Source organism: Delphinapterus leucas, chromosome 14 (assembly GCF_059928025.1).
Source record: "Delphinapterus leucas isolate spDelLeu-1000000601 "Yukka" chromosome 14, BTC_Dleu_Yukka2, whole genome shotgun sequence".
In the NCBI taxonomy this organism is placed as follows: Eukaryota; Metazoa; Chordata; class Mammalia; order Artiodactyla; family Monodontidae; genus Delphinapterus; species Delphinapterus leucas.
In genome coordinates, this window is record NC_143142.1 from 9,841,759 (window position 1) to 9,869,211 (window position 27,453).

At 46.8% G+C, this 27,453-nt stretch overlaps 1 protein-coding gene across 1 annotated transcript in view; it reads left to right on the forward strand.

Moving 5' to 3' along the window:
• The window catches only part of CIT (citron rho-interacting serine/threonine kinase), a 180,501-nt gene that overhangs the window by 64,217 nt on the left and 88,831 nt on the right, over positions 1-27,453 (forward strand). The window contains exons 10-12 of the mRNA XM_089894498.1: positions 4,723-4,906; positions 25,826-25,931; positions 26,838-26,981. Coding sequence (XP_089750624.1) covers positions 4,723-4,906; positions 25,826-25,931; positions 26,838-26,981 — 434 coding nt within the window. The remainder of the gene's footprint in view (positions 1-4,722; positions 4,907-25,825; positions 25,932-26,837; positions 26,982-27,453) is intronic.

Below are 27,453 nucleotides of genomic sequence, written 5' to 3' on the forward strand. Positions count from 1 at the left end.
TTTCATTTTGGATGATCTGTCCATTGGTGAAAGTGGGGTGTTAAAGTCCCCTACTATGATTGTGTTATTGTCGATTTCCCCTTTTATGGCTATTAGTATTATGTATTGAGGTGCTCCTATGTTGGGTGCATAAATATTTACAGTTGTTACATCTTCTTCTTGGATCGATCCCTTGATCATTATGTAGTGTCCTTCTTTGTCTCTTGTAATAGTCTTTATTTAAAGTCTAGTTTGTCTGATATGAGAATTGCTACTCCAGCTTTCTTTTGATTTCCATTTGCATGGAATATCTTTTTCCATCCCCTCACTTTCAGTCTGTATGTGTCCTGAGGTCTGAAGTGGGTTTCTTATAGACAGCATATATATGGGTCTTGTTCTTGTATCCATTCAGCCAGTCTGTGTCTTTTGGTGGGAGCATTTAATCCATTTACATTTAAGGTAATTATCGATATGTATGTTCCTATTCCCATTTTCTTAATTGTTTTGGGTTTGTTATCTATTCAGCATGTATTTATTATGCACCTGCTATGTGCCTGGCACTATGCTATGTTCTTAGGTGCATTGAATACCTCCATCAACGTAGATGCAAATCCAGTTATTTCAGTGACCTACTAATATCTTTTTTAAAGCAAAAAACAAGAAAAAATCATGTTTTATGAGGATCAAAAAAGGGACTTTTTCCATAAGGTGCAAGAAAGAGGAGAATTAATCCCCCAAGATAGATGTGGTCACATAGTTGATAATCTTTAGATTATATAATCCTTTAAAATGTGGCATCCAGATTTTGAGCTAGTTCTTTATTCTCTTTCCAGTGCTCATATTAGAGGTACATTGAACCTTCTCATTCTCTGTCTCCTGTCTCTTTGTCTCTGTGTATTGCATTCTGTATCAGCACTTCTCCAACTGCAGTGTGCTCACAAATCACCTGGGGATCTTTTTAGAATGTAGGTGCTGATTCAGTGGGCATGGTGTAGGGCCTGCCATTCTGTATTTCTAACCAACTCCCTGGCGATGCTGTTGATGCTGCAAGTCTACAGATCACACCTTGTGAAGCATGGTTCTATGTGATTTCCTCAGATCTATCTGCTAGTTCATCAGCTTTCTCTTTAGCTGTGTCTAGTCTGTTTAATGCACCCAGTGAGTTTTAAACTTTAAATTCAGCAATCATGTTTTTCATTTTTAAAAGTTCCATTTGGTTCCTTTCAAATGTGCTTTGTCTTTTCTCCAGAGTATCTTGTTCTTTTATTAGAATTTCTACTCATTTACCTTGATCATGAATGAAAATTTATTTTATGGTCCATTGTAGATTGTTCTCTTATCTGCAGTTTTTTGGGGGCTAATTCTCCCACTTTTGTATCTGCTGATGCTCCTTCGTGGTAGTTGGGGTGGTTCCTTTTTTCTTGTTATGTGTAGTTGTTGGTTTTTACTTTTTATTGTGAACTCATTTCTAGTTGGGAGTGTGTGTGTGTGGGGGGGGGAGTGAGAGAGGGAGGGAGGGAGGAAGAGAAGGAGTCTTGTGTGCCCTGGGTTGTGAACGTGGTCCTACAGATTTTTCTCCACTTACATCTGCCAGTGCCCTAAGGGATCCTGGACCAATATTGCTGATAATTTCTTGGCTTATAGTTCCCTCACCATGTAGGATACTGTAAACACAGACACCCTACCTGGGGCTACAGTTTTAATAGCTGCCCTGTTTCTCTTCTAAAGGGCTCTGGACAAGGGTGAGCATCCATCACTTTCTCTTAGGTTGAGGATTTCCACTTCCCCCACTTCTCTTTGGCTTGAGGCTGTGGCTCTTTTCCCTGACCAAATGTGGCCCCTAGAAGCCCCTCTTTTCAGAGTTTCCCATTGTACCCAACTGACTACCTGTCTAGAGGCTCTGACATTCTTAGCTTTTCATCTGTCCTGTGAGTATCTCGCTTATTACCAGCTGGGGCGTTTCATGTTGACTTCTCCCTCTTATTGAAGATTACCTGGCCCTTTATCTTATCTCGACTACATGGGCTAGACTTGAGTGTGATGGAGTTTTAAAGAGGGATCATATTTATAGTACGGAATTTCTCAGTCATAGTTATTTCACAGAGGGTGGCTCCTGCCCCTATATTAATCGTACTCCTCACTCAGAAATGGAATTCTATTTCAGTCTCCCAAAGCTAAATTAGTATATAGTGGAAAGGGAATTAAACTTCTGCTAGGAATGAAATGGTGCGATTAACAAACATCCACGTGAGTGTCTGTGTCTTGTGCAGGAAAGAATACTCAACACAGACTCTGCTGTATCTCACTAGCCTTCTAACTGCAGGATCTGTCATAAACATCTGTCATGTGGGCAATAACAGCAGCAGGTAGTCTTTTTTTTTTTCATCGATCTTTATTGGAGTATAATTGCTTCACAATACTGTGTTAGTTTCTGTTGCACAACAAAGCAAATCCCCTCCCTCTTGGGTCTCCTTCGCATTCTGCCTATCCCACCCCTCTAGGTCATCGCAAAGCACAGAGTCAGTCTCCCTTTGCTATGCTGCTGCTTCCCACCAGCCAACTGTTTTACATTCCGTAGTGTAAACATGTCTGTGCTGCTCTCACTTTGCCCCAGCTTCTCCCTCCCACCCCAAGTCCTCAAGTCCATTCTCTATGTCTGCCTCTTTATTCCTGCTCTAATAGCAAGTAATCTTTATGGAGTGTTTACTGTATGCTAAGAGCTGTACCAGTAAGCACTTTATATAGATTTCTTTCATTTAAACCTCCCAGCAGCCCTTTGAGGAAATTATCTATATGTTGAAACTGAGGCTCAGAGAGGTTAAGGCACTTTCCCAAGGTCACAGTGCTGGTAAGTGGCGGAGCTGTGGTTTGAACCCACTTAGTCAAAGTATGTGCCACCAGCCATGATGCTTCCATATTAATATCGTCTGCAAATCTCTTTCCATACACTTCCTCAGTCTTTACCTGAGTTTCCTTATTTTGGGATGGGAAACTTCTCTTTTTTATCCTCATGAGGTATAATTTCCATTAAAAGGTGTTTTTTTTTTCTTTTTTTCTTTTTGCTTATAAAAAGATATTGGGTAATTGAAATCTGATTGGATTTGAGCCCATGTTGATGGAAAGTACACATGGGAGGTGGGCTGAAGCATTCAATGTAATTTTTCTTTCCATCAACTAATTTTTAACATGTTAAGCAAGTAGATTCTGACACTAACAGGGAAGATTTAAATTCTCTTGAGAGCTTCGAGGTGTTAAATAATTTTCGGCAAGTGTACATTTTACGTTTTTCAGTCTCCTACCACATCTCAACGCACCTGAGTTCTGAGAATGTTCTTTTTTGCATTTCCCGGGAGCTGCCAGACCTCCTCATTCTGGCTTCATCTCCTGCCGCTCCACATCCCTTCACCTTTGTCTCCTTCCTGATGCTGCCTGCTGCTTCCGATGTTGTTGTTGTCGTCATTGGGGAACTTTGGAAACAGCCAGATTCTTTGGAGTCCATAAGCGGAAAATAGACTGCTGCTCCTATCTGGCACACAGCTTTTGTGCAGAAAGCAAGGAGTTAAAAAAGAAGCCTGGGCTGGGAAGCGCTGTGACAACTGTCCTAGGGGGCGCTCTCCAGAGCTCTGGCCCTGACTCATGGTGCTCTGTCACTCAGATCAGCACTGGCCCCTGCCACGCAGGTGGCCAGGCAGGGTTGCCGCCAGACCACGCACGCACAGAGTGGCGAGCATGAAGCCTGCACTGCGGGGGATGTGATGCCCGGCTCTCCAGCTTACCCAGCCCACCTACCACAGACGCCTCAGCCCGCAGCCATGGTAACGCTTCTGGCTGGCTATACCCCTGGGAGCCCACCACAGTGGGCGGCTTCCTGGTGACCGATGAATGAGTGTCCAACTCCCTGACCAAGAGAGCTTAGTAGGTCCGCAGGAAGTGGAGAAGATGTAAGACGTCCTTAGCCAGGAGTCATGCCTTAATGAGGTAGGACGCAGCCATCCATCCACACCATCAGTGCACAGGGGTGCCGTACATCATCGGGAAGAACTTTATCTGGCTGGCATTTCGTTATGCTGATTAAACTGCGGCGGATTCAGGGGCATGATCGAGCTGGGGAGGAGGGATAATGAACTAAAGAAAAAAAAAAAAAAGTGGTACATAAGTGCTCCGAGTATACTCATCCGGATATGAATGGGCTAGACTGCAGAGCTATCCTAACATGAGTTACATGCCTCCCAAACTCTCTCTCCTGTTCATTTCTCTCACTCCAGTTAATCCATGAAATGTAGAAATTCCATCTTATCCCAGTGATTAGCACTAAATATTAATAATTTGGACCTGTCTGGAAGAGGAAATAAAAAGGTTTAGGTCATCTGGTACACCAGCACCAGCCATCTGATGCTCTGTAGCATCATTCTGGAAATATCAGGAATGAGTGGCTTGCTCAAACGAGTTCCCCAAGTGCTTTTCGTTCTACCAAGTGACCTGTTTGAGTTTACCCTTCAGTTTACCCCGGCAGGGAAGGCAGCCCGTCTGCGGGTTGGTGGCCATGTTGGCAGGGAAGGGGTTAATCTCTTGTTGCTGTAAGAGCCGAGCAGAGGCTGGGTCTGCCTGTGTGTGAGCTAGATTGAAAGCAGGCGCTGCAGTGCCATCGGGAACGCTGAAGGAGTGAGACGATTTTCTTCTCCGCAACAGTGTTGAATCCGGCTGAATTTTTCTCCCCCCCCCTTCTTGTTTTTCTTTAACCAGCTCCCCCCCCCTTCGTTCCCACCCTCAAGTCTGACGATGACACCTCCAATTTTGATGAACCAGAGAAGAATTCGTGGGTTTCATCCTCTCCGTGCCAGCTGAACCCCTCAGGTTTCTCAGGAGAAGAACTGCCGTTTGTGGGGTTTTCGTATAGCAAGGCACTGGGAATTCTTGGTAGATCTGAGTAAGTGAAATTTTGACTTTTCTAAGGGACCTGCATTGATGCAAGGCATAGAGCCCAAAGGTGGCGGCGGTGGCAGTGGCAGCCCGGGGGGAGTGCAGTGGAGGAAAGCTGTTAACCAGCTTGCGTTTGGAAGGCAGTTGACCTGGTTGGGCTTTGGGAGGGGTAGACTGTTCATATTCTCATTTTGCTGTGTTCAAGGTACCTCTTCCTGTCCATAGCATCATAATTGTCAGTCGGGTACTTTGGGTTAGTTTTTCAGTCTTTGGTCTTCTTTAGAGGGGAGGAGATAGTGGGAGATACCCAGCAGTGCAGAGCCTTGGTGAAGGGAGGAACGTGCAGGGTTAAGATGAGCTGTCTATCTATTTTTCCATCTGTGTAGCCCTCTATCTCTCAGGTGGGTGGATGGAGGTTGCTCTCTTGGCAGTATTGAAAGAATCCTAAAATCCGTTTCTGACGAGCTAAAGGCTTCCCGATGGGGTTACCTGAGCTGCAAGTGGCTGTACCAGAGCTCTAACTGAGAGATGGTACTTGGCTCAGCTCAAAGTCTGCTGCAAGACTGGGGAATCCGGCAGCTGAGCCTCTGAGCCGGCAAAGCACTGGCAGCCAGAGAGAGCCCCGTTACTGTGAGCCACCAGGAGGGAGTATGATGTAGCCGAGTCATTGATTCACAGAAACTGGGCTTCGCAAGGGAAAAAACAAACCGGGAGACTAGAAAATGGAAGTATAAATATTACTGTAAACCTCTTGACATGATCAGTCTTTCTCCATTCTTGAAAAAGCTAAAGAAAAACGCATTAGTACGGCACTTGGGACTTGGGGATGGGGTTGGGTGGGGGGAGGTCCCTGGCTTCCAGCCTCCTGGAATTTCTCTAAAATGCAGTAGCCTCTGTGGATGTCAGAGCTCAGTGTCTTGCTTCGTTCTCCTGATCCAATGACATTCTGCGTTCAGAGGTTCAAGTTCCCTGGGAAGGTCTTGGACTGGCTGTGTTATTCCCCCGATGCCACAGCTCCCTCACTTGGAGCCTCTCGGGGTAATGTTGGGTGATCGGTCGCTGCCCACTTAGAAAACAAGCAGAATTTGATCTTCCCTTGGCAGCATTTAGTCCTGATTTGTTGTGCTCGTAGCTCAGATATTGAATTGAGGGGATGTCATGTAGGTTCTTGGATAGTGTCTCCCCATGGGTGCTATTTTGACAGTAATGTTCCTGGAAAGATTTCAGACAGCTGGGGGGAACTGGGCACTTGATGGGAGGTAGCGTTGTGGGCTGCGATAGAATTTGAGAGAGCTGTTTGTGTTGCAAGAGACCGAGGGGACCCTTCTTTCCTCTCTCCCTGGGGGCTGGGATTAAAATTGGGGGTTGGATTTTGGTGGTGTTGGCTGTACCTTTCGGGCTAATTTGCTCTGCATCCCCAAAGCAATCTAGATAATGGGAGGAGAGGCAGAAAGCTCACTAGCTGTTGAATGTGCCATCAGATGGATTTGAAATGGCCCAGCAGGGCTGGGAGGTTTTGTACCAGCATCAAAGAGCAGGGCAGAATTGGAGGCCCAATGTTAAAGGATGCATGGTTAGTGGGCAGCTTAACCTTGACACACACAGCACGGTGAAGGTCACCTGTCGGACTGGACGGAGGTGCGTGGAGAGTTCTAGTTCTGGTTAGCAGTGGGCGAGCTGGCTCAGAACGAAAGCTTGCTTGGGGTGCTAATCAATGATCTGAAAAACCAGGAAGGACGTGAGGGAATAAGATTTCAGGGGCAAAGGCAGAATGATGTGAGGGCTCTCAGGCATTGCAATTAATCGGAAGCGGTGTGTGATTAATTGCTTATTCTTCAGGAAGACTGTAATTGCATCTTTCTGCTTCTCACAGAAAGCTCAGGGAGCTCTCCGATAGGGGCCTCTCAGTATTAAGGCCCAGACACTCGATAAATATTTGTTGTTTTAATTTACTCATGATCCTTTCCCCCTAGATTGTGTTTATATTGCTCACTGTATTGGAAGATACGCTGTTTTACCTTTGGTAGTTCAAAATATATCTCTAGAGCATAAAATGAGCTTCTGTTCATGCCCCGACAGAATGCTTAAGATTCTCATAAAAAAGAAAAAAAGTCCATGCAAACAAAACCATGTATTTTTTATGTGGAAGATGGAATTGAAGTATTCCTGTCTTTGGGTGGGAGAGCTTTAATTGCCCTTTCCGTGGCAATTTGGGGCTGGAATCAGAATGATCTCCTTTCATCTTATATCTTACAATGTGATCTTGCTGTTAGATTTGTTTATTCTGCCAGGGACAGCCCTATGGGTGGAACCTCCAACATCATTTTGGAAATTCACCCCACCTGTTGGATGTAGGTGACCCTGGACGTATTGGATCATCATTGTTTAGAAATTCAATAGAAAAGATGCAGTGATGAAATTACTTAGAAGCCCCTGCAGTTTTGTAAACATATAGTTAACAAAATTCATTTGGAGGTTGGGGGGAATTTTCTGGGACGCCACCATTGCCACCAGGGACCTGGTATTTCTGAGTTTCTACTTCTCCCCTCCCTGTTTCAGCATCACGGGTTTTTATTTACACACATTGATTACCTGTACTGTTACTCACTCTTTACACCACCAAGGAAATTACAGATGCTGCTCTACTGCGTTGGAAAAAACTGACCCCAGATCTGTTACCAGTGAAAAGAATTAAATGTTCAGAGGTGGAGCTGAATGAAAGAGGAGTTTTCACAGAGACTGGCAGTGAGAATGATTTTAATTGTTGCATTTGCTCATCACTTTTTAGGATTCTTTTTTGGGACCCCAGACTATTTTTAAGCCAGCCATTGAATGCGTCATTTTAGGTTTCACAGGAATCTTGATCTCAGCATTCTGTGTCTGAGATGTAGTGGGAATTCCTTGCAGCTTGAGTTGGAGGGCACGGGAGAGATCCTACAGAACTAGTTTTGGTCATCTTTGGGGTGGGATGATGGCAAAGTTAGTGCAAATCTGGTGCCTCTTTCTTTTTAACCAACAGTGACCCAAACTAAATCCCTAAGCTCTGAATGCCTGGGTGTTGCTCTGAGCCTCTGTTGGCTTGAATTTTACACTGGTGGGATAGTAACAGAAATCAGTGTGTTAAAAGTTTAAAAATATAATGGATCCTAGCCCTCCTCCCTCCTCTTTCAGCGTGGGGTACATTTTTTTTAGGTCCCTCTCCTTCTTCCTAGAAGCAGTGCATCTCTGCAAACCTTCAGTATAAACTCCAGAAGGAAAAAGCCATTTGGTTTTATATTTTGTGTTAGTTTTTACGCATGCTGGTTTTATGCTTTTGGAGACGCTGGCAATCTTAGAGGACCAATGGGATTTCGATGAGACTGGAATCTGTGGGATGACAGTGTCTGAATAGGCTATATTTAGCCCCCCTGTTGGGGGCTTTCTCTTTTGACTCAGGGCTTTTTCCTTTCCTTTTGGGTGGATCTGAAAATTTATTCTTGGAACCAGCCATCCAAACACTGTGACTGTGGAAGAGTGAAAAATGGCTTCCACCAATGCCTTTCCAGATTTTCAGAGAACCAGTTTCGGGTGCCTCTTCCTTGCTCTACTGAAGTCTCTTTGCATATGTCAGTTTCCTCAACTGCAAGGTGAGGTAATAATGATACTTGCCTCTTAGGGCTGTTTTGAGGATTATGTGAAATACGTAAAGCACTTGTTCTAGTCCCTGGCACATGGAAAAGTCACACGGAATGTCCACTGTTATTATTTTTGTTATTACCACTACACTAGTCTCTATATGGATTGTGCCCTTCTATATATGTGAAGAAGATATGGAAAGAACTCAGCAATAATTAAATAGCCCAAAGTCATGCCAGACCAGAAACCCAGCTCCCCAGGCCCTGAGAACTTTCCGCTAGTGATGCTTGAACATCCTGATCCACCACAAGTTCATGTGCAGCCTCCAGATCCCTGTAGCTTAAAGGTGGTTGTTGGGTGGAGTGGACTTGGGGCCAGAATTTGAAGGCCCAGTCCCAGAATGGGTTCCTTCCCATCCAGTTAAACAAGTATATGTGTGAAATACTTCATGGGACACAAAGCAAACACCCTGACTGCAGAATATCATGTAAACATTGGATGTCTAAGTGCTTTAGGAGAGGTGGGAGGGGAAGGCAAAAAATCTGACATGGGGGCACTTAATGGGTAATGCCAATTCCCAGTTCTTGCCAAAGTACAGTGATCACCTTTGTTGGAATATCTGTCTGTTTCCCCACGTCGGCTGTGATCTCAAAGGCAGGGCTGGGTCTTATTCACCCTGGTTTTCCTGGAGCACAGGACATCATAGACCCTCAGAAAACACAGGTGTTGGAACTGAGTTTATAAGTGGACTAATGGAAGGTAGAATATTTGCCTCAACTTCTTAGAAGACAGTGGATTTGGATGAGTGGAGAGGCACATAGAATTTCAGGTGGGCAGGGAGATAAGAGCAGCTTATCCTTGCAGGGTACTGACTCTGTACCAGGCTCTGAGCCAATCACTTTACACAGGTTAACTCACTTAGACTGCACAACAGCTCCCAAGGAAGGTACCGTCGTCATTCCCATTTTACAAGTGAGGAAACGGAGGCGCAGAGAGAGCCTAAGCAACTTGCCCAAGGTCACATGGCTCCCGGCGGCTCAGCCAGGACTTGAACCCAGGCAAGTTGGCTCCAGGGTCTCTTAGCCACTGTGCTAGGCTGCCAAATAAATGCCACAGGCAAGAGAAATGGGCACATTTATGTGGGGTCCCCAGGTTCACGTGCTTTTCAGAAGCAGAGGCCCATCATGGGCAGTGACTGAGCAGTGGGGTGGGGCAGGGTGGGATGAGAGCTGACGGCGGTGGAAAGGCTGGGCTTGTTTTCAGCCTCTGCAAGTTTATTGAGTAGGTGGACTGTGTAGCTCTTGGATGTTTATGCCTTCTTCCTCTTTTCATTTAGAGGCTCTCACTTTGTGTGTGTGTGTACATGAACACATGCATACACACTCTCTCCCCAAGAGTTTTCGTTTGCTTGAGTGTAAGCTTGGCGAGGACAGGGGACTGCATTGACCTTGCCCTTCACTATCCCTTCAGGCCTATCAAAGACAAGGCACTCAGTAAGCACTGGGTGAATCGATTCAAGTCATTTTTATGGCCGCAGCTCTCAATTTGTTGACGAGTCTGAGACCCGTGTCTGTTGATGTCTACGTTTTGTACTTCACTGCTTCCCACCGTCCATGCCGGGAGGACTTATTCCAGCGGAAGATGGCCTGAACTCTCCCATCAGTCCTTCTTACTTTCCACTGAAATACTTGGGGTTGGGGGGGTGATCTTCCCTTAAAAACTCTGTTCCTTTCCACCTCCAGCCCAAGGCTGTCTGTCATTGTGCGCACTGCCTACAGACCCCTATGGCAAACAGCCTCACCTGTGTTTTGATTGTTTGAACAGTAGCAGAATCTGCTCTGGTTCCCAAAGGTATGCATCGTCTGTACTCCCAAATCAGTTACAAAACCTTCCCCAGCTCCCGCCCGTGGACACTGCCCTAAAGTGCCCTGTGCTGTTTCCACTCCACAGTCATCCCGACCAGGTGCCTAAGACTTGCCTCTGTATTTTGTGGGGTTTTCTCCTCTTGCTCAGTTTCTTCTCTAAGTCAAGCACATCTTGTTCTTCTTGCCTTATTCTGTTCTCTATTTAGACTGTGTGTGCTTGCCTCGCAGGCCTGGCAGGACCATTCTGCCGCCTTCTCATTTGTCTTAAAGGTACCTTCAGGAAATCCGATCCAAGCGCTACCAGCCCAGTCCTGAGGATTAGGCTCCAGAAGATCTGCCTTTTTTTGCTGGTCTACACATGCTGATTCGCATGGTTGCCTCGGATCCCTTAAGAAGACAGTAATTGACTAACTGGTGCTGTATGTTCCCAATCTCGGTGCCAGTTTGGCAAGTGTCCCTTCCCCTAAATGAATTTCTCTCGGTTCTCTCTGTTTTACTTGTCTTGAGTCTCCTGACCTCTCTCACCTTCCTTTCTCTGACGAACTTCCTGAAAGAATAGCCTACCCTCAATGCCTCTTTTCCAACCTCTCCAACTCTATGAAAATCACTGTCTCAGAAGCCACGGATTCCACCCAGCCACTGTGTTTAGTGGTTGCCACCCCACCACATGATACCATTAGTTGCCACGTGTGTCTTGAAACTTTCTCCTTTCTTCTCTTCCACGTTATGGAAACTTGGTTTTCCCTCCTTCCTCTCTGACTGCTGTTCTCCCTGTTCCGTGTCTGTTTCAGGCCGCCCTTGAGATGTTGCACCATCCCCTAAAGCTCCACCTTAGTTGTTTTTTTAGCCTGTTCGGGGTGATCTCATTGAGTCCATTGACTGTAACTCTCACTTCCCCATGGCCTTCCTCCCCCCATGGCCTTCCTCCCCCCATGGCCTTCCTCCCCCCATGGCCTTCCTCCCCCCATGGCCTTCCTCCCCCCATGGCCTTCCTCCCCCCATGGCCTTCCTCCCCCCATGGCCTTCCTCCCCCCATGGCCTTCCTCCCCCCCATGGCCTTCCTCCCCCCATGGCCTTCCTCCCCCCCATGGCCTTCCTCCCCCCCATGGCCTTCCTCCCCCCATGGCCTTCCTCCCCCCATGGCCTTCCTCCCCCCCATGGCCTTCCTCCCCCCATGGCCTTCCTCCCCCCATGGCCTTCCTCCCCCCATGGCCTTCCTCCCCCCATGGCCTTCCTCCCCCCCATGGCCTTCCTCCCCCCATGGCCTTCCTCCCCCCCATGGCCTTCCTCCCCCCATGGCCTTCCTCCCCCCATGGCCTTCCTCCCCCCCATGGCCTTCCTCCCCCCCATGGCCTTCCTCCCCCCATGGCCTTCCTCCCCCCCATGGCCTTCCTCCCCCCCATGGCCTTCCTCCCCCCCATGGCCTTCCTCCCCCCCATGGCCTTCCTCCCCCCCATGGCCTTCCTCCCCCCCATGGCCTTCCTCCCCCCCATGGCCTTCCTCCCCCCCATGGCCTTCCTCCCCCCCATGGCCTTCCTCCCCCCCATGGCCTTCCTCCCCCCCATGGCCTTCCTCCCATTGTGCCCTGCTCATCATCACCAGAATGTCCTACTAGCGTCTCTCCATCCCTGTTCCCAGCACAGACTCACTTGCTCACTCAGTAAGCCACTCGGTGCCAGTTTAGTTTTCCTCATTTCATTTAAGAAACTACCACTTTCTCTACCTTTCTAGGCAAGAAACTATTTTTCATCTCCCCCACCATCTCATCAGTTGCCGAGTTTTCGAAGTTGTGCCTCTTGCGTGTATGCCTGGTTTTCTGTCCTCACCGCCACCCCTCATTGAGTTTTGGACTACTGCAGTAGCCTCCTGACTGATTTCATCTGCCTCCCGTTTTCCCCGGTCTAATCCATTCTCTACAGAGGGTGGAATTCTCCCAAAGCACATGTTGGATGATGTCATTTTCCTGCTCAGCCCTTCAGTAGCATCACGATGTGCACAGAATTAATGACCACTCCTGAGCTGGGTGTTCAACCCTGATGTGCCAAGACCCCAGCCTGCCTTCTCACTCACCCCTCCTCCTTGTGCCCTGTGTCTGGCCCAGCTGCTCAGCGCTCATCGAGGTTGGGGATGGTGTCTTCCACCCTTTGCATGCAGCGGGGCCTTGCCTCTGGCAGGCCTTCAGTGAACATTTGTCAGATTGAACTAGAAGTGGCCAGGGATTATTCCAATTCTTCTGCACAGTTTATACAGCTGCTCATGGACGCTGTCGTCTCTTGAGTACTTCCTGTGCGTCCAGCACTGTGCCGAATGCTCCTTCACGTGCGTTGTCTCATTAAGTCGTCACAATCTCACCATAACTGTATGAGGTAGCTGGTATTATCCTCATTTTACAGAGGAGGACTCTGAGGCTCAGCAAGGTTAGGTTACTTGCCTGAGGCTTTGCAGGTAGTAACAGATCTGAGACTTAGACCCATAGCCTGGACCACTACACTGCCCTGTCTCTAACAATCCTGACTCTGCTAGACTGTGCAGGATCGACGGACTAGCCTAATAATAAAGGCGAAAGAGATGACTTTACTGAGAACTCACTGTACCAGACACTATTCTAAGGGCTTGATGAACATTCTTACTTAATCCCAGTGGTAACCCGTTGTTTTACAGATAAGGAAACCGATCAAGAAGCTTGGGTTACTTCTTTTGTTTTTTTTTTTTAAGGAACATTTATTTATTTATTGGCTGCGTTGGGTCTTCGTTGCTGCACGCAGGCTTTCTCAAGTTGCGGCTAGTGGGGGCTACTCTTCGTTGCAGTGCGCAGGCGGTGGCTTCTCTTGTTGTGGAGCACGGGCTCTAGGAATGCAGGCTTCAGTAGTTGTGGCACGTGGGCTCAGTAGTTGTGGCTCGCGGGTTCTAGATTGCAGGCCCAGTAGTTGTGGCGCACGGGCTTAGTTGCTCCACGGCATGTGGGATCTTCCTGGACCAGGGCTCAAACTCGTGTCCCCTGAATTGGCAGGCAGATTCTTAACCACTGCGTCACCAGGGAAGCCCGCTTGGGTTACTTCTTAAGTTCACTCACCATGCGTGTGGCAGTCGATGGCCAACTTTTCCAGCTTTTAACTTTAGAGCTGATACAAGCATTCTTTGTTTTGGGGGACGGAATGTTGCAAGTCTAGGCTTTGGGACCAGGCAGATGTAGGTTCAAGTCAAGGCTCCCTGCCTCACTAGCTGTGCGAACAAGGCACTTGACCTCTCAGCATCACTTCCCTTACGTATAAAGTGGGGGTTATTCATGCCAACCTGCTGGGTTTATCGTGGGGTCACGCAGAGCATGTAGTGTTAGTGCCGGGAGCAGAGTGAGTGTTCATTTCATATTTGTTGTTGTTATTTAGGGGTGAAGATGGGCCCAGGGGTGCTTTTGAGTCTCTTTTCTTCCCCGCTCCTCTTTATAAAGACATCTTGCTGGTTTCTGCCCATTGAGAGAATCAGGCTCCATGGGGGTGCCTGACAGATTTCCTAATGTCTCTATCCAATTTTTTACTCAAAATGGAGTCTGTGATGTGTTGGTTGGCTATACCTTCTGTAAAACACACTGCAGGCTCCTGATAGGACCTAGTTCCAGCGGGGTCTGGAACTCGGTGCTGGGGGAGGTGGACATGCGCTGTGGCCAGCCTGGAGGTCACGCACTCCTACCCACCCTCCAGTGCTTGAGCGTCCCCTGGGTGGGACAGCATGTGTGTCATCGTGACAGTGCCATCCAGAACCAATACTGAGCATTTCCCGTGTGAGGGCCAGAGCGCTTTCTCAAGTCAGCATTGATTCAGCTCACTTCTTATTTTGGATCTCTTTGTCCCACTGTGACCTTTAAACTGAGACTGCCTGGGGCACAGAAGTGCTTGGCACATTCATTCATTCGTTCATTGTAAAACATGTAGTTCTAAGCCTTGTGGCATGAGTGAGCAAGATAGATAAGGTCCCTGCCCTTGGGAAGCTAACATTCTGTGCAGGGAGACAGAAGATAAGTAAGTTCATGGGTAAGACATTTTTCAGATGGTGGGAAGTGCTCTGAAGAAATCTGAACCTGGGTGGGCAATGGCTGGGAACCAGCACTTTAGTCCCTGAGGCCGGCACTAGCCCATGGGTGTCCAGTGGGTGTCCAGAAAGCACGTTGGAGTAGCCAGAGCTTCCGGATGCACGGGGGAAGTGGTCCGAGAAGAGGTAGGCAGGGCCTTTAGTTTTGGATTTTGCTCTATTTGCAATGAGCAGGAAGCCTTTGCAGGATTTTGAGTAGGGACGTGGAGGGTCTGGTTCTCATGGTACAGAGAGGCCCTCTGATCACGGTGTGGTGGACAGCAGGATGACAAGAGTCGGCTTCAGGGAGATGGGTTAAGTTACTGCAGCCATCCAGGCAAGAGGTGGTGGTATACCAGTGAAATTTACCTGCGAAGCTAGGCACTGGCTTAGAGGTGGGGACTGTATTAGAAATCACGTAACTATACTTTTATTAATAGCGTGAGTTTTAATACATGATTCTTGAGTCATTCCAAAGCATATGTTCTAATTCAGTTGGAGACCACTGCTCTGTGTGTGGTGTGTGTGTGGGTTGGCAAGGAGGTGCCCCAAAGCTAGCTAGATTCAGAAGCTTTTTAGAAGAGCGGTATATTTGGGGTAGTAGTCCCCCCTTACCTTCTGGGAACACGTCCCAAGACCCCCAATGGATGCTTGAAACAACGTGTAGTGCCGAACCCTCTCTATATACTTTTTTCCCTATACATACCTATGATTAAGTTTAATTTATAAATTAGACACAGTAAGAGGGTATCAGAATTGCCACATCACTACTCTTGGGCCTCGGGGCCATTATTAAGTATAATAAGGTTTACTTGAACACAGGCACTGCGATGTTTCGACAGTCAATCCGATAACTGTATCTAGGCTCGCCGGTAGCGTATACAGCATGGATAGGCTATATAAAGGGATGAATAACGTCCCAGGTGGGACAGAGCAGGGCAGCGCAAGATTTCATCATGCTGCTCAGATCGGTGCTCAATTGAAAGCTTATAAATTGTTTATTTCTAGAATTTTCCATGTAATATTTTTGGGCCACAGTTGACCATGAGTATATGAAACCATGAAAAGTGAAACTGTGGATCAGCGGGGACTACTGTATCTCCAAGTGTTCATGATGGACACCAGTGTGTATTTTTAAACGGGCTTATAAAGTTAGTTCATAAATTTCAGAATGCTCAATCTTAAAAGCCAATATATTTTTGGAACAGAATGCTGATGAGTGTTTTATTTTTTGCACCATATTACATCTTGCGCTTGCATGTATTTTTAGTGCCGTTGGCCACAATTAAGGTAGAGCTCTCAACTGAGCTAATTTCGATTCCCTCATTTTAGCCTCCAGTATCCATTCTTGGTTATCTCAAGAATATCTGTGATTTGTGATCGATGTGATCTGTGATGTGGAGGCATGTCTTGCAGGCTTGGGATTCTCTTCCTAAGGAAATAAATGGATGGCTTGATGCTTAAGCATGATCTTAGTTATTACCGTAGTGATAGAGAGAACTCAGCACATATACCTTCTTTTAGGTTGGAAATACAGATTGTATTCTCTTTTGATATGACGTATTCTGTTGATAGCTTTATTAAGGAAATTGTTTTTGAGTTATGGGAGTTATTTATAGACATTGAAAAAACTGCATCTTGTCATTTTTCCTTAAACGTTGAGGTTACATGTAAAAGCAATTTTTAGGTCACATCGAACACATTTTAAGAAAACGTTCTTTCTGCTGCAGCAGTAACGACCAAGCCCCACATTCCCTCTGTGTCATATACCATTACCTCTATTAATACTCTTTGGACCTCTATAATTATAAAGCACATGTGTATATCAGGAAGAGATGTTGATTTCGGAGTAAATTTTTCTAGAAAATAGAAGCTGGAAAAAAAAGGAAAACCCAAACTTGGCTTTGTGCTTGAAGAGACAGCACTGCTGTGTGTGGGTGGGTGGCTGCATGCACCCGCTGCTCAGAAGTGCCTTTTCTCTCCATGGGGACAACGGGCTGTGTATCAGAGATGCAGCCAGGAGGAGTAGGCAAGCAATGTGTGGGCAGGCTGCATATTCTTTTGTTAGCATCCTCATTGTACTGCATCTCATCGAGCCCAGAGCATGAACCAGCCTGGACCTGTAAAATCTGTACTGTCCTATTTAATTACCCCCCGAGCCACTAAGTGATGGAGGAAGAGTTGCTCTCGTGCGTGAGTTGAGCCGTTTCTGGGGGGTGGCTGTGGACTGACCTGGCATATGGATGTTCTTGGGTACCCAGGCTGTCCCGGCCTTGGAGTCGGCCCTCCCAGCATTGCACGCAGCTAGTCACGGGTAGAAGCTACCTTCCCTTGCACGATCCATTTCCCCATCCTCTTTGACTTCGCTCCTCCGAGTCTCTGGGGCAGTTTTCTTGGGTTTCTTTTCTTGGGTTTGTCCGAGGCCGTCCAGCCAAAAAGTAGCAGGGTTGGGATTCCCATGACTTGATGGGTTGCAGAGCCCAACTTTGAACCAAAACCCAGCTCTCCTGCCCATCACCTGTACCCTAGTCATCCTAATGTGGTTGATAGGAGAATGTAGAGGCCATAGGGTAAGCTGCTCCTTAGCCTCAGTGCCATAGGATAATAATGCCCTCCTTAGAGGATTGTTGGAGGATTCAGTGAGGTTACCCCTAAAGTACCAAGCACAGTGCCTGACGTTGTGCTCAATAAATGGGCGCTGTTCTTGATAATAAAGATGGTGGCATTAATTCTCTCTCCTACATTGCTACTTCTTTGAGGACAGGAATTGTGGCTTCCTTAACTTCATAGCCTCCACAGCAGAGTTTTGCAACTTGATGCCATTGACGTGTTGGGCTGGATAATTCTTTTTGTGGGGGGTTGTCCTGTGGGTTGTAGAATTGTTGAGCAGCATCTCTAGCCTCTACCCACTAGATGTTAATAGCACTCCCACCCCCAGTCGTGAAAATCAGCAAAGTCTCCGGACATTGCCACCTGTCATGGGAGGCAAAATTGCCCCAGTTGAGAACCACTGGTCCACACGTACCTCTCATGGGATCACAGGGCTTTTATATTCTCCCTGATGTATAAGGGATGTATATATATATATTTTTTTCTTTTCTTTCTATTTATCTATCTTACACTCACTCATAGAAGGTGGTCAAAAAATACAGGTGTACCTTGGAGTATCACAGTATTCACTGCAGTAGGGTAAATATTGCAATAAAGCAAGTCACACAATTTTTTCTGATTTCCCAGTGCATATAAAAGTTATGTTTATGGTATACCATAGTCTATTAAGTGTGCAATAGCATTATGTCTAAACAATGTACATTCCTTAATTAAAAAATACTTGATTGCTATAAAATGCAAACCATCACCTGAAACTTCAGTGAGTCGTACTCTTCTTGCTGGTGCAGGGTCTCGCCTCCATGCTGATGGCTGTTGCCTGATAAGGGTCATGTTTGCTGAGGGCTGGGATGGCTGTGGCAATTTCTTAAAATAAGACAACAATGAAGCCTGCTACACTGATTGACTCTTCCTTTCACAAATGATTTCTCTGTAGTGTGCAATGTTATTTGATAGCATTTTACCCATAATAGAACATCTTGCAAAACTGGAGTTAATCCTCTGAAACCCTGCTGCTGCTTTATCAGCTAAGTTTATGTAATATTCTCAATCCTGTGGTGTCATTTCAGTGGTCTTCACAGCATCTTCACCAGGAGTAGATTCCACCTCAAGAAATCACTTTCTTTGCTCATCCATAAGAATCAACTCCTAATCTATTAAAGCTCTGTCATGAGATTCCAGCAATTCAGTTACCTCTTCAGGCTCCACTTCTAAATCTAGTCCTCTTGCTATTTCCATCACATCTGCAGTTCCTTCCTCCACTGAAGCCTTGAACCCCTCAATGTCATCCATGAGGGTTGGAATCAACTTCTTCCAAACTCCTGTTCATGTTGATATTTTGACATCTTCCCATGAATCACAAATGTCCTTAATGGCATCTAGAATGGTGAATCCTTTCCAGAGGATTTTCAATTCACTTTGCCCAGATCCATCAGGGGAATCACTGTCTTGCCCTGGTGTAGGCTTGGGCTTAAGGGAATGCTGTGACTGGCGCAATCATCTATCCAGACCATGAAAGCTTCCCTCACGTCAGCAGTAAGGCTGTTTTGCTTTCTTATCATTCATGCGTTCACTGGAGGAGCACTTTTAATTTCCTTCAAGAACTTTTCCTTTGCATTCACAACTTGGCTAACTGGCCGAAAAAGCCCAGCTTTCAGCCTGTCTCGGCTTTTGACATTCCTTCCTCACTGAGCTTAATCATTTCTAGCTTTTGATTTAAAGTGAGTGACCTGTGACAGTTCCTTTCCCTTGACCACTTAGAGGCTATTGTAGGGTTATTAATTGGCCTGATTTCAGTATCGTGACTCAGGGAATAGGGAGGCCCGAGGAGAGGGAGAGAGATGGGGAATGGCCGGAAGGGGAGGCAGTCAGAACACCCACAACATTTATTAAGTTCACTGTCTTATGTGGGTGTGGTTTGTGGTGCCTCAAAACAATTACAGTACTAACATCAAACATCACAGATCACCATAGCAAGTGCAGTAAGTCCCCTACCTACGAACCTTCAAGTCGCGAACTTTCAAAGATGCGAACGTATGTTCGAATGTCCAATGACATAAGTTAGTTCACGTGTCTGGCGTACATTGTCACATGCGTGCATCCTCTACTAGTGGTTGTGCTTTTGTGTACTTTACAGGACTGTATAGAGTACAGTAGTACAGTGTCTTTATTTCAAGCCCCCGATGTCCAGAAGCAAGTGTAAAAGCAGCAGTGATGTAGCTGGTACTACTGTACTTTTCAAGGCACTGTGCTGTAAGATTAAAAATCTTTTCTTTATTTTTTGTGTTTGTTTTTTATGTATTATTTGTGTGAAAAGTATAAACCTGTTACAGTACAGTACTATACAGCCGATTGTGTTAGTTGGGTAGCTAGGCTAACTTTGCTGGACTTACGAACAAATTGGACTTCTGAACGTGCTCTCAGAATGGAACTTGTTCGTATGTAGGGGAATTACTGTATAATAATAATGAAAAAGTTTGAAGTATTGTGAGAGTTACCAAAATGTGACACAGACAGGAAGTGAGCAAATGCTGTTGGAAAAATGGCGCCAATAGACTTGCTTGACATAGGGTTGCACAAACTTCCATTTGTAAAAATCCCAATATCTGTTAAGTTTAATAAAGCAAAACACAGTAAAACAAGGTATGCCCGTATCTGTTGAAGTTTGAGAATTTTGAGAACAAAGGAGAATTCTGGCAATTCTTTCTTTTTAAATTTATTTGTTTTTGGCTGCGTTGGGTCTTTGTTGCTGTGCGTGGGCTTTCTCCAGTTGTAGCGAGCGGGGGCTACTCTTCGTTGTGGTGCACAGGCTTCTCATTGCGGTGGCTTCTCTTGTTGCAGAGCACGGGCTCTAGGTGCGCAGGCTTCAGTAGTTGTGGCATGTGGGCTCAGTAGTTGTGGCTCGCAGGCTCTAGAGTGCAGGCTCAGTAGTTGTGGCGCACGGGTTTAGTTGCTCCGCGGCATGTAGGATCTTCCCGGACCAGGGCTCAAACCCGTGTCCCCTGCATTGGCAGGCAGATTCTCAACCACTGTGCCATCAGGGAAGCCCTGGCAACTCTTTCTTAAGTTAGTAGGTAGACTCTGTCCCATTTCAGGGTCAACAGAAATAGTTTCTTTACAGCAATTCCATGCCCATCTCCGATAGCTTTAGAGTTACAACCAATTACAGGATTTTTTGTACTTTCCTTCTCTTAAAGAAACAATAGCACCGGCTCTTTAAATATTACCACGCTTGATGAAATGGTACTTTTCAGGATGATTTTAGACCAGCAGAGTTGCTACTTGAAGAGGACAGTGTTGAATTTGGTAATAGTCCGGTGGCTCTGAGGCCAGCTTTGGATCAGGCCTCTCAAGCTATGATTTACATCGCAGTCAATTCTAGAATAGTACAGATGTCAGCAATAATTTGCTCTTGCTTTCAAAGTCAGAAGGACGGATAATGAAAATCCTAGAAAAAGTAAGTAAGTTGTGATAATATTTCATAATATCTACTGGGGGGGAATCTGTTCATTCAAGAAGTACATATTGAGAGCTTACTTATCATTGACACTCGTGATTGAATTGGCCTAAGTGTCTACATGAAAAATAAATAGAATACAAATACGTCAAGTTGAGCCATACCTGTCTCTAGTATATTTCTTTTATAGAAATTCATGGAAATGGTATATTTTAGTTGACTTATTAAAATGGAGGGGGTAGGAATAGTCTTTAATCAGTGTCTGAAATCTGTACATTTTCTTGAAATTCGTAGCTTACCATGATTAACTTCAAAATTGTGTTTCCGCTGAAAGAGTGACCAAAAGGCACCAGTTAAATGGCCTGACCAAAGCGCCACCTGGAAGCAAATGCTGGGGGCGGTCATACTGTGAGTTTTAAATGCCTGGACCTTAAATCACCGTACTTTGTTCTCATTAGCACCATGGTTCTCAAGCCTGTTTGTACGTTAGAATCACCTGGGAGCGTAATAAAAATGGTGTTACCCAGGCCCCACTCCCACCCTTTCTGTCTCTGATTTAATTGGTCTGGTTGGGCCCTGGATATCAGTTTCTTTTTTTTAACTTTAGTTTTTTTTAGAACAGTTTTAGGCTCACAGCAATACTAGCAAGAGGTACAGAGATTTACCATATGCCTCCTGCCCCCCACTCATGCACAGCCTCCCGCGTTATCAACATCCCCCCCAGAGGGGTGCCTTTGTTACAATCACTGAACCTCCCTATTTAGCGTTCACTCTTGGTGGTGTACATTCTGTGAGTAAGGACAATGGTATGATAACGTGTATCCACCATTATACTGTCACACGAGTGTTTTCACTGGCTGACATCGGTAATTTTTAAAAAGCTCTTCAAGTGATTCTAATGTGTAGCCGATCTGAAGACCAGAGTCATCCTAGAAAGCTGCAGTGACCTTTCCCCCTTCTGTCCTCATCCCCCAGCCTCATCCTCCAATCCCATTACTGTTTACGGGATTGTTGCTACAACCTGGGTTTAGTCACAGCAAACTTACCATAGTTTTTAAAAATAAATTTATTTATTTATTTATTTATGGCTGCGTTGGGTCTTTGTTGCTGCGTGGGCTTTCTCTAGTTGCGGCGAGCGGGGGCTACTCTTTGTTGCGGTATGCAGGCTTCTCATTGCAGTGGCTTCTCTTGTTGCAGAGCATGGGCTCTAGGCACGCGGGCTTCAGTAGTTGTGGCTCGTGGGCTCTAGAGCGCAGGCTCAGTAGTTGTGGTGCACGGGCTTAGTTGCTCTGCGGCATGTGGGATCTTCCCAGACCAGGGATCGAACCCGTGACCCCTGCCTTGGCAGGTGGATTCTTAACCACTGCGCCACCAGAGAAGCCCCCAGCTTTTTTTTTTTTTAGATGTAATTTTTATTTATTCTAAAAAAAAAAAAAAGATTTCTTTAGCACCTTTATTCTGAAGAGACTTAATTGCCATACTTAGAACTTCTAAACAGTGAACATTTGTCAAGCATCAAAATAGCAGAATGAGGGAGTTGGACTCTGGTGACGGGGAGGGGCTGGTGCATCGTCTCCTGTGCGTGTCAGCGGATGGGGGCTGCGCATCTCCCTGATTCTGGGCCCCGTTAACAGGTGACCTAGAAAGGCTCTTTTTGGGTGAATAAGCAGTGGGCTTTGTACCCACAGGAGCACACTTTACACCCCTCTGGAGCCTGCCCTCCACGTGTCATCAAGTTTTCAGAGCCACCTCCTGTCCCATCATCATGCACCCATGTAATCGTTCTTCTCCAGGGGTGCTGGTTTTGTGCTCAGGCCCAGAGAGCCATGGCCCCTCTTGTCATCCCTGACTTGTGTCAGTGTGGGTGACTTCTGATGACTGAAGGACCGGGACCCGGTCTGTGGATCATCCCTCCCTCCTTGGGTGGTCGGGTCTTCTCTAGCCCACCCACCAGAATAACATCAGGAATAAAGGAAATAGCGAAGGCAACTCAAGGCCGTGCCAAGCAACCCATTTCATCTCACGTTAAAAAAAAAAATGTGTTTGTATGTGTTTTGACTAGATTTAGGTAGAAAATAGGCCAGTGAGGGGAGCAGAACTTGGTTAAAATTTTTAGCCCAAAGTGAGATTTTAAAAAAAGATTTATTTCTGGATTTCAGTCCCCGGTGCCCATTTCTGTGAATAATCAACATTTGTTCTAATGTGAATAATAGCATGGAGCAAATTCAGCCCCCTGAGTTTCACTATTTCTTTCTTTCTCTCTTCTTTTTAGTATTTATTTATTTACTTGGCTGTGTCGGGTCTTAGTTGTGGCACGTAGGCTTAGTCGCCCCGTGGCATGTGGGATCTTAGTTCCCCGACCAGGGATCGAATCTGTGTCCCCTGCATTGGAAGGCGGGTTCTTAACCACTGGATCACCAGGGAAGTCCCAAGTTTCACTGTTTCAAGCAAGGGTTTTAGGCCTGCGAGGCATGTGCTGCTCACACCGTTGCAAAGGTAATGATGATAGAAACCACAGTGATAGTAGTGACGGTTGACATTTATTGAACCCTCATGATGTGCCAGGCACTGTGATAAGGACTTCCCGTGGGTTATCTCACTTAATCCTCATAAGCACTCTTGGAAGTAGGTTGAGAATTATCCCCATTTTACAGATGAGGAAATCGACGCTCACAGAGTGAGTGGCAAGGTCAGATTTTGAACAGAGCTGCATGACTCTGGGTGTTGACTCACTTGGCTGCCCTACAGTATGTGTGTTGGGAGCTGTCACTGGGGTACAGCAAGCCAGCACCATCACGCCACCCCCTGTCACTGGGCTGGGAGCTGTGAGGAGAGAGACCTCAGCTGCTGCAGGGAACTGACCTCTTTTAGGCAGGGAGGTAGTCTGGGGCAGTGGAAAGCAGAACTTTCACCTGCTGGTAGGACGCAAGTGCTCTCTGACAACCAGCTCCTGCAACCCCGTTACTAAGGCAACAAAAATCGGACAATGGGGCAGCAGTGGGCTCTGCCACATGCCCCTCCGTGCAGAAGAACCTTTGTCAGCTATTTCTGTAGCTCTGCCCTTCACCAGTCCCAGTGTTCATGCCCAGGGTGCCAACCACTGAGGGAAGCTGCCCTGTATGAGAACTGTTATCTCCACCCATAATTTTTTTTTAAACAGATTAAAACAAACGAAACTATTTATTTATTTATTTTGGCTGCGCTGGGTCTTAGTTGTGGCACACAGGATCTTTGTTGCGGCATGCGGGATCTTTAGTTGCGGCACGCGGAGTTCTTAGTTGTAGCATGTGTGCGGGATCTAGTTCCCCGACCAGGGATCAAACCTGGGCCCCCTGCATTGGGAGCATGGAGTCTTACCCACTGGACCACCAGGAAAGTCCCTCCACCCATAATTAACTGCTTTTAGGAATGAGGCAGGGTGTGTGAGTTATGTGTATGTGTGTGGGTAAGTACGTCCTTGTGGAGAGAGCATCCTTCTAGCCCATTCTTAGGAGGTCACGCTACATTATTTTTGTGATACTATCCTGAGTGTTATATCAGGTGCATCGTCAGTCTCTGTACCCCAGTTCCCTATTGGGACCAACAGAAGCCATTTATTAACTGGCAGGTTACTTAAGCTCTCTGGGCCTCAGTTTGCTCATCTATAAAATGAGAATAATGTCTCATAGAGTCGTTGTGGGGACTAAAGAGTTAAAACATGCCTCGCTTTAGGACAGAACCGTGCATACAGAATCGGTGGTCAGTAAGTGTATGAGTTTCCTCTGGCTGCTGTAACAAGTGACCACAAATTTAGTGGCTTACAACAACACAGGTTTATTACTTTATATTTCTGGAGGTCAGAAGTCCAAGGTGAATTTTACTGGGCTGGAAGTAAGGTGTACAAGGCTGCACCCTCTGGAGCCTCTAGGAAAGAATCAGTTTCCTTGCCTTTTTCAGCTTCTAGAGGCTGCCCAGTTTCCTTGGCTTGTGGCCCCTTCCCCCGTTTCCACAGCCAACAGTGTAGCATCTTCCAGCCTCCCTCTGACTGTGACCCTACTTCTGTCGTCACCTCTCTCTCTCCCTCTGCTTCCATCTTAAGAGGACCCTTGTGGTTATGTTGGACCCCCACCGCATGTAATCCAGGATAGCCTCTCCATCTCAAAATCCTAACGTAATCACATCTGCGAAGTCCCCTTTGCCACATGGGGTGACAGATCCACAGGTTCCAGAGATTAGGATGTGGACATCTTGGTGGAGGGACATTATTTAGCCAACATAATTAGTGTTAGCTGTTTCTGTAAAATGAAACAGAACCAAACTGGCTAGCTTGGGGATGGAATAAACAACAATTTGGTCAGTATAGTTAACTGATACCATTGGGCACTTGATGTGTTAGCTCAGTCCTGCGTCAAGACCTTGGCGTTATCCACCCCCTCCCTGGAGCTTGTTTCCTTTCAGAGCTTTGGAGGGTCAGCGCCTTCTCATCCTTCAGGTGTCAGCTCAGATGTCACCGCACAGAGAAGCAGGCCCCTGATCCATTTCCTCTGCCATAGCACATCACCCCATTTCCTTCTTTGGCAACATCTGTAACCTTTTAGTTTGTGTGTCTGCCTGATGCATTCTGTGTGCCCTCTGAGAATGTCAGCTCCAGGAGGGCAGGGACCGTGTCTGTCTTGTCCACTGCTCTTCCAGTGCCTGGAGCAGTGTAGGTGCACGGTACACATCCGTTTAGTGAGTAAGTGAATAAAGCCGTATCAGCACAAATGCCGTGTACTTAATGCCCACGCTCTCCTGTTGTGGTAGGTCCTTTTATTATCGTTCTACCTCCTAGAAATGGAAACAGAGGCTCAGGGAGGCTGAATCATTGCCTCAGGTCAACGGTGACTAAATTTACACTCAGGCTCTCCTGCTTCCAGAGTTCTTGGTCCTGTCCACCTCTCTGCCTCATGGCCTTGGTGTTATTAGAAGCTGCTTGAGCCAGCTGTGTTGATGGCCAAGGATGCTGGCAGGTCTTGTGGCCTCTGCCGCAGTGTTTCTTGTTTCTTTTTTTAATTTATTTTATGGAGTACAGTTGATTTACAATGTTGTGTTAATTTCTGCTGTATGGCACAGTGACTCAGTTACCCATACATATACATGCCTTTTCATATTCTTTTCCATTATGGTTTATCACAGGGTATTGAATATATTCCCCTGCTCTATACAGCAGGACCTTGTTGTTTATCCATTCTGTACGGAATAGTTTGCATCTGCTAATCCCAAACTCTGCCGCAGTTTCTGAATGCAGCTTTTCAGGCCCACCCACCCGCCTCCTTGACGTTGGTTTTCTTCCATCCAGGTCTGTTGTGTCAAGTCTGGACTCCCCTGCCAAGACTAGCTCCATGGAAAAGAAACTTCTCATCAAAAGCAAAGAGCTGCAGGACTCCCAGGACAAGTGTCACAAGGTATTTATTTCCGCAGCCGGCCTCCCTCCTTGCTGCAGGAGCCTCCCGTCAATATATGCCAAGGGATCCGCCCGGGGCCGCCGCTGGCGCCGAGCCACCTGATCCTTCCCGCGCTGAAGTCGCGCCTCCGGCAGCTCAGAGGGAGATGAATTCGGGCCTTGACGCTGCCGTAAATCCTTTAAATCTTAACCAGAGGAGGCCCTGGATATAAAGCGGCCAGTTCCTCAGCATGACCCAGCTAGATGTCTGCGTCTTCTGGCAGGTGGTGTGGGTCCTCACCTGTGGCCGAGATGCATCCCATCTGCTTTGAGTGATGCGAAGTCTCTCTTCCTAGTCTTTAAAAACTCCTGCTTATGTAACTGCGGCCACTGTGTTGATTATGCTCAACGTCTCTTAACGCTCACTGTTTCTGCCCAGGGGCAGCTCTCTGGAAGCTCATAAGAGTCACTTCTTGCCTGGGACTCCTAAGAGTGCAGACGAATCCATATCTCCTTGCCCTGTCCTGGATTTGTCCTCTAGATCTTTGCAAGGAGATGGGGGGGATCAAGATGGATTTGGGATAAAATTAAACTGACGTCTGCAAAAAAACCAAACCAAACCCAAAAAAAGCAAACAGGTGAAAAAAATGGTGATTGTGGCTTCCTCGCTCACTGGGTTAGAGAAGTGATCGAGTGTGAACCCAGCCTTGCATGAGAGGAGTGACTTAGCATTGGTGACTGCCCTTACGAAGACCTGTGCGCTCCCAGGCGAAGAAACCATGGTATTTCCATCCCAGCCTTTTGGCGAGTTAGCGCCAGCTGGGACCACCAGGTGGTCTCAGAGGCGGCTTGAGATGCGATTGCTCCTGATGAACACCCCCCCCCCGCCCCCCCGGGCCTTTTTAACGTGTCGCTGTGTTTATTTCAGATGGAGCAGGAAATGACCCGGTTACATCGGAGAGTATCAGAGGTGGAGGCTGTGCTTAGTCAGAAGGAGGTGGAGCTGAAGGCCTCTGAGACTCAGAGATCCCTCCTGGAGCAGGACCTTGCTACCTACATCACAGAGTGCAGTGTGAGCCTTCCCCCCAAAGCCCCCTTCCCTCGGAGCGGGCACTTCCCGTCGTGTGTGTCTCATCCTGTTTCGTGACAGCATCATGAGGCACATCACAGCCAGGGGCAGAGAGGAGAGAGAGGGAGGACGCACGAGCAAGACCTGTGATGTGCAGAGTAGCGGGAGCCGGGCGTGAGGGCCCAGAGGCCTGAGATCAGGCTCAGAAAGTCCAGGTAGGAGCCTGGAGACGGGCATAGACGGCGTTGCAGAGGGTCTCAGCATCTCCCATCCCAACCTCTCTGCTCCACCTCGTGTCCAGCACAGTCAGCCTCAGGAACCAAGCTCCCAAATAAGTGCAAGAAAATGTATTTTGAATCTGTCCCAAATCAATATTCCATTGCCTAGAACCAGCGCAGCAACAAGCAAAACTCAGCCTTTAAAACCCAGACCCTCTGTCATCTTTTATCATGCGACTTTTTTTTTTCTTTCCTTC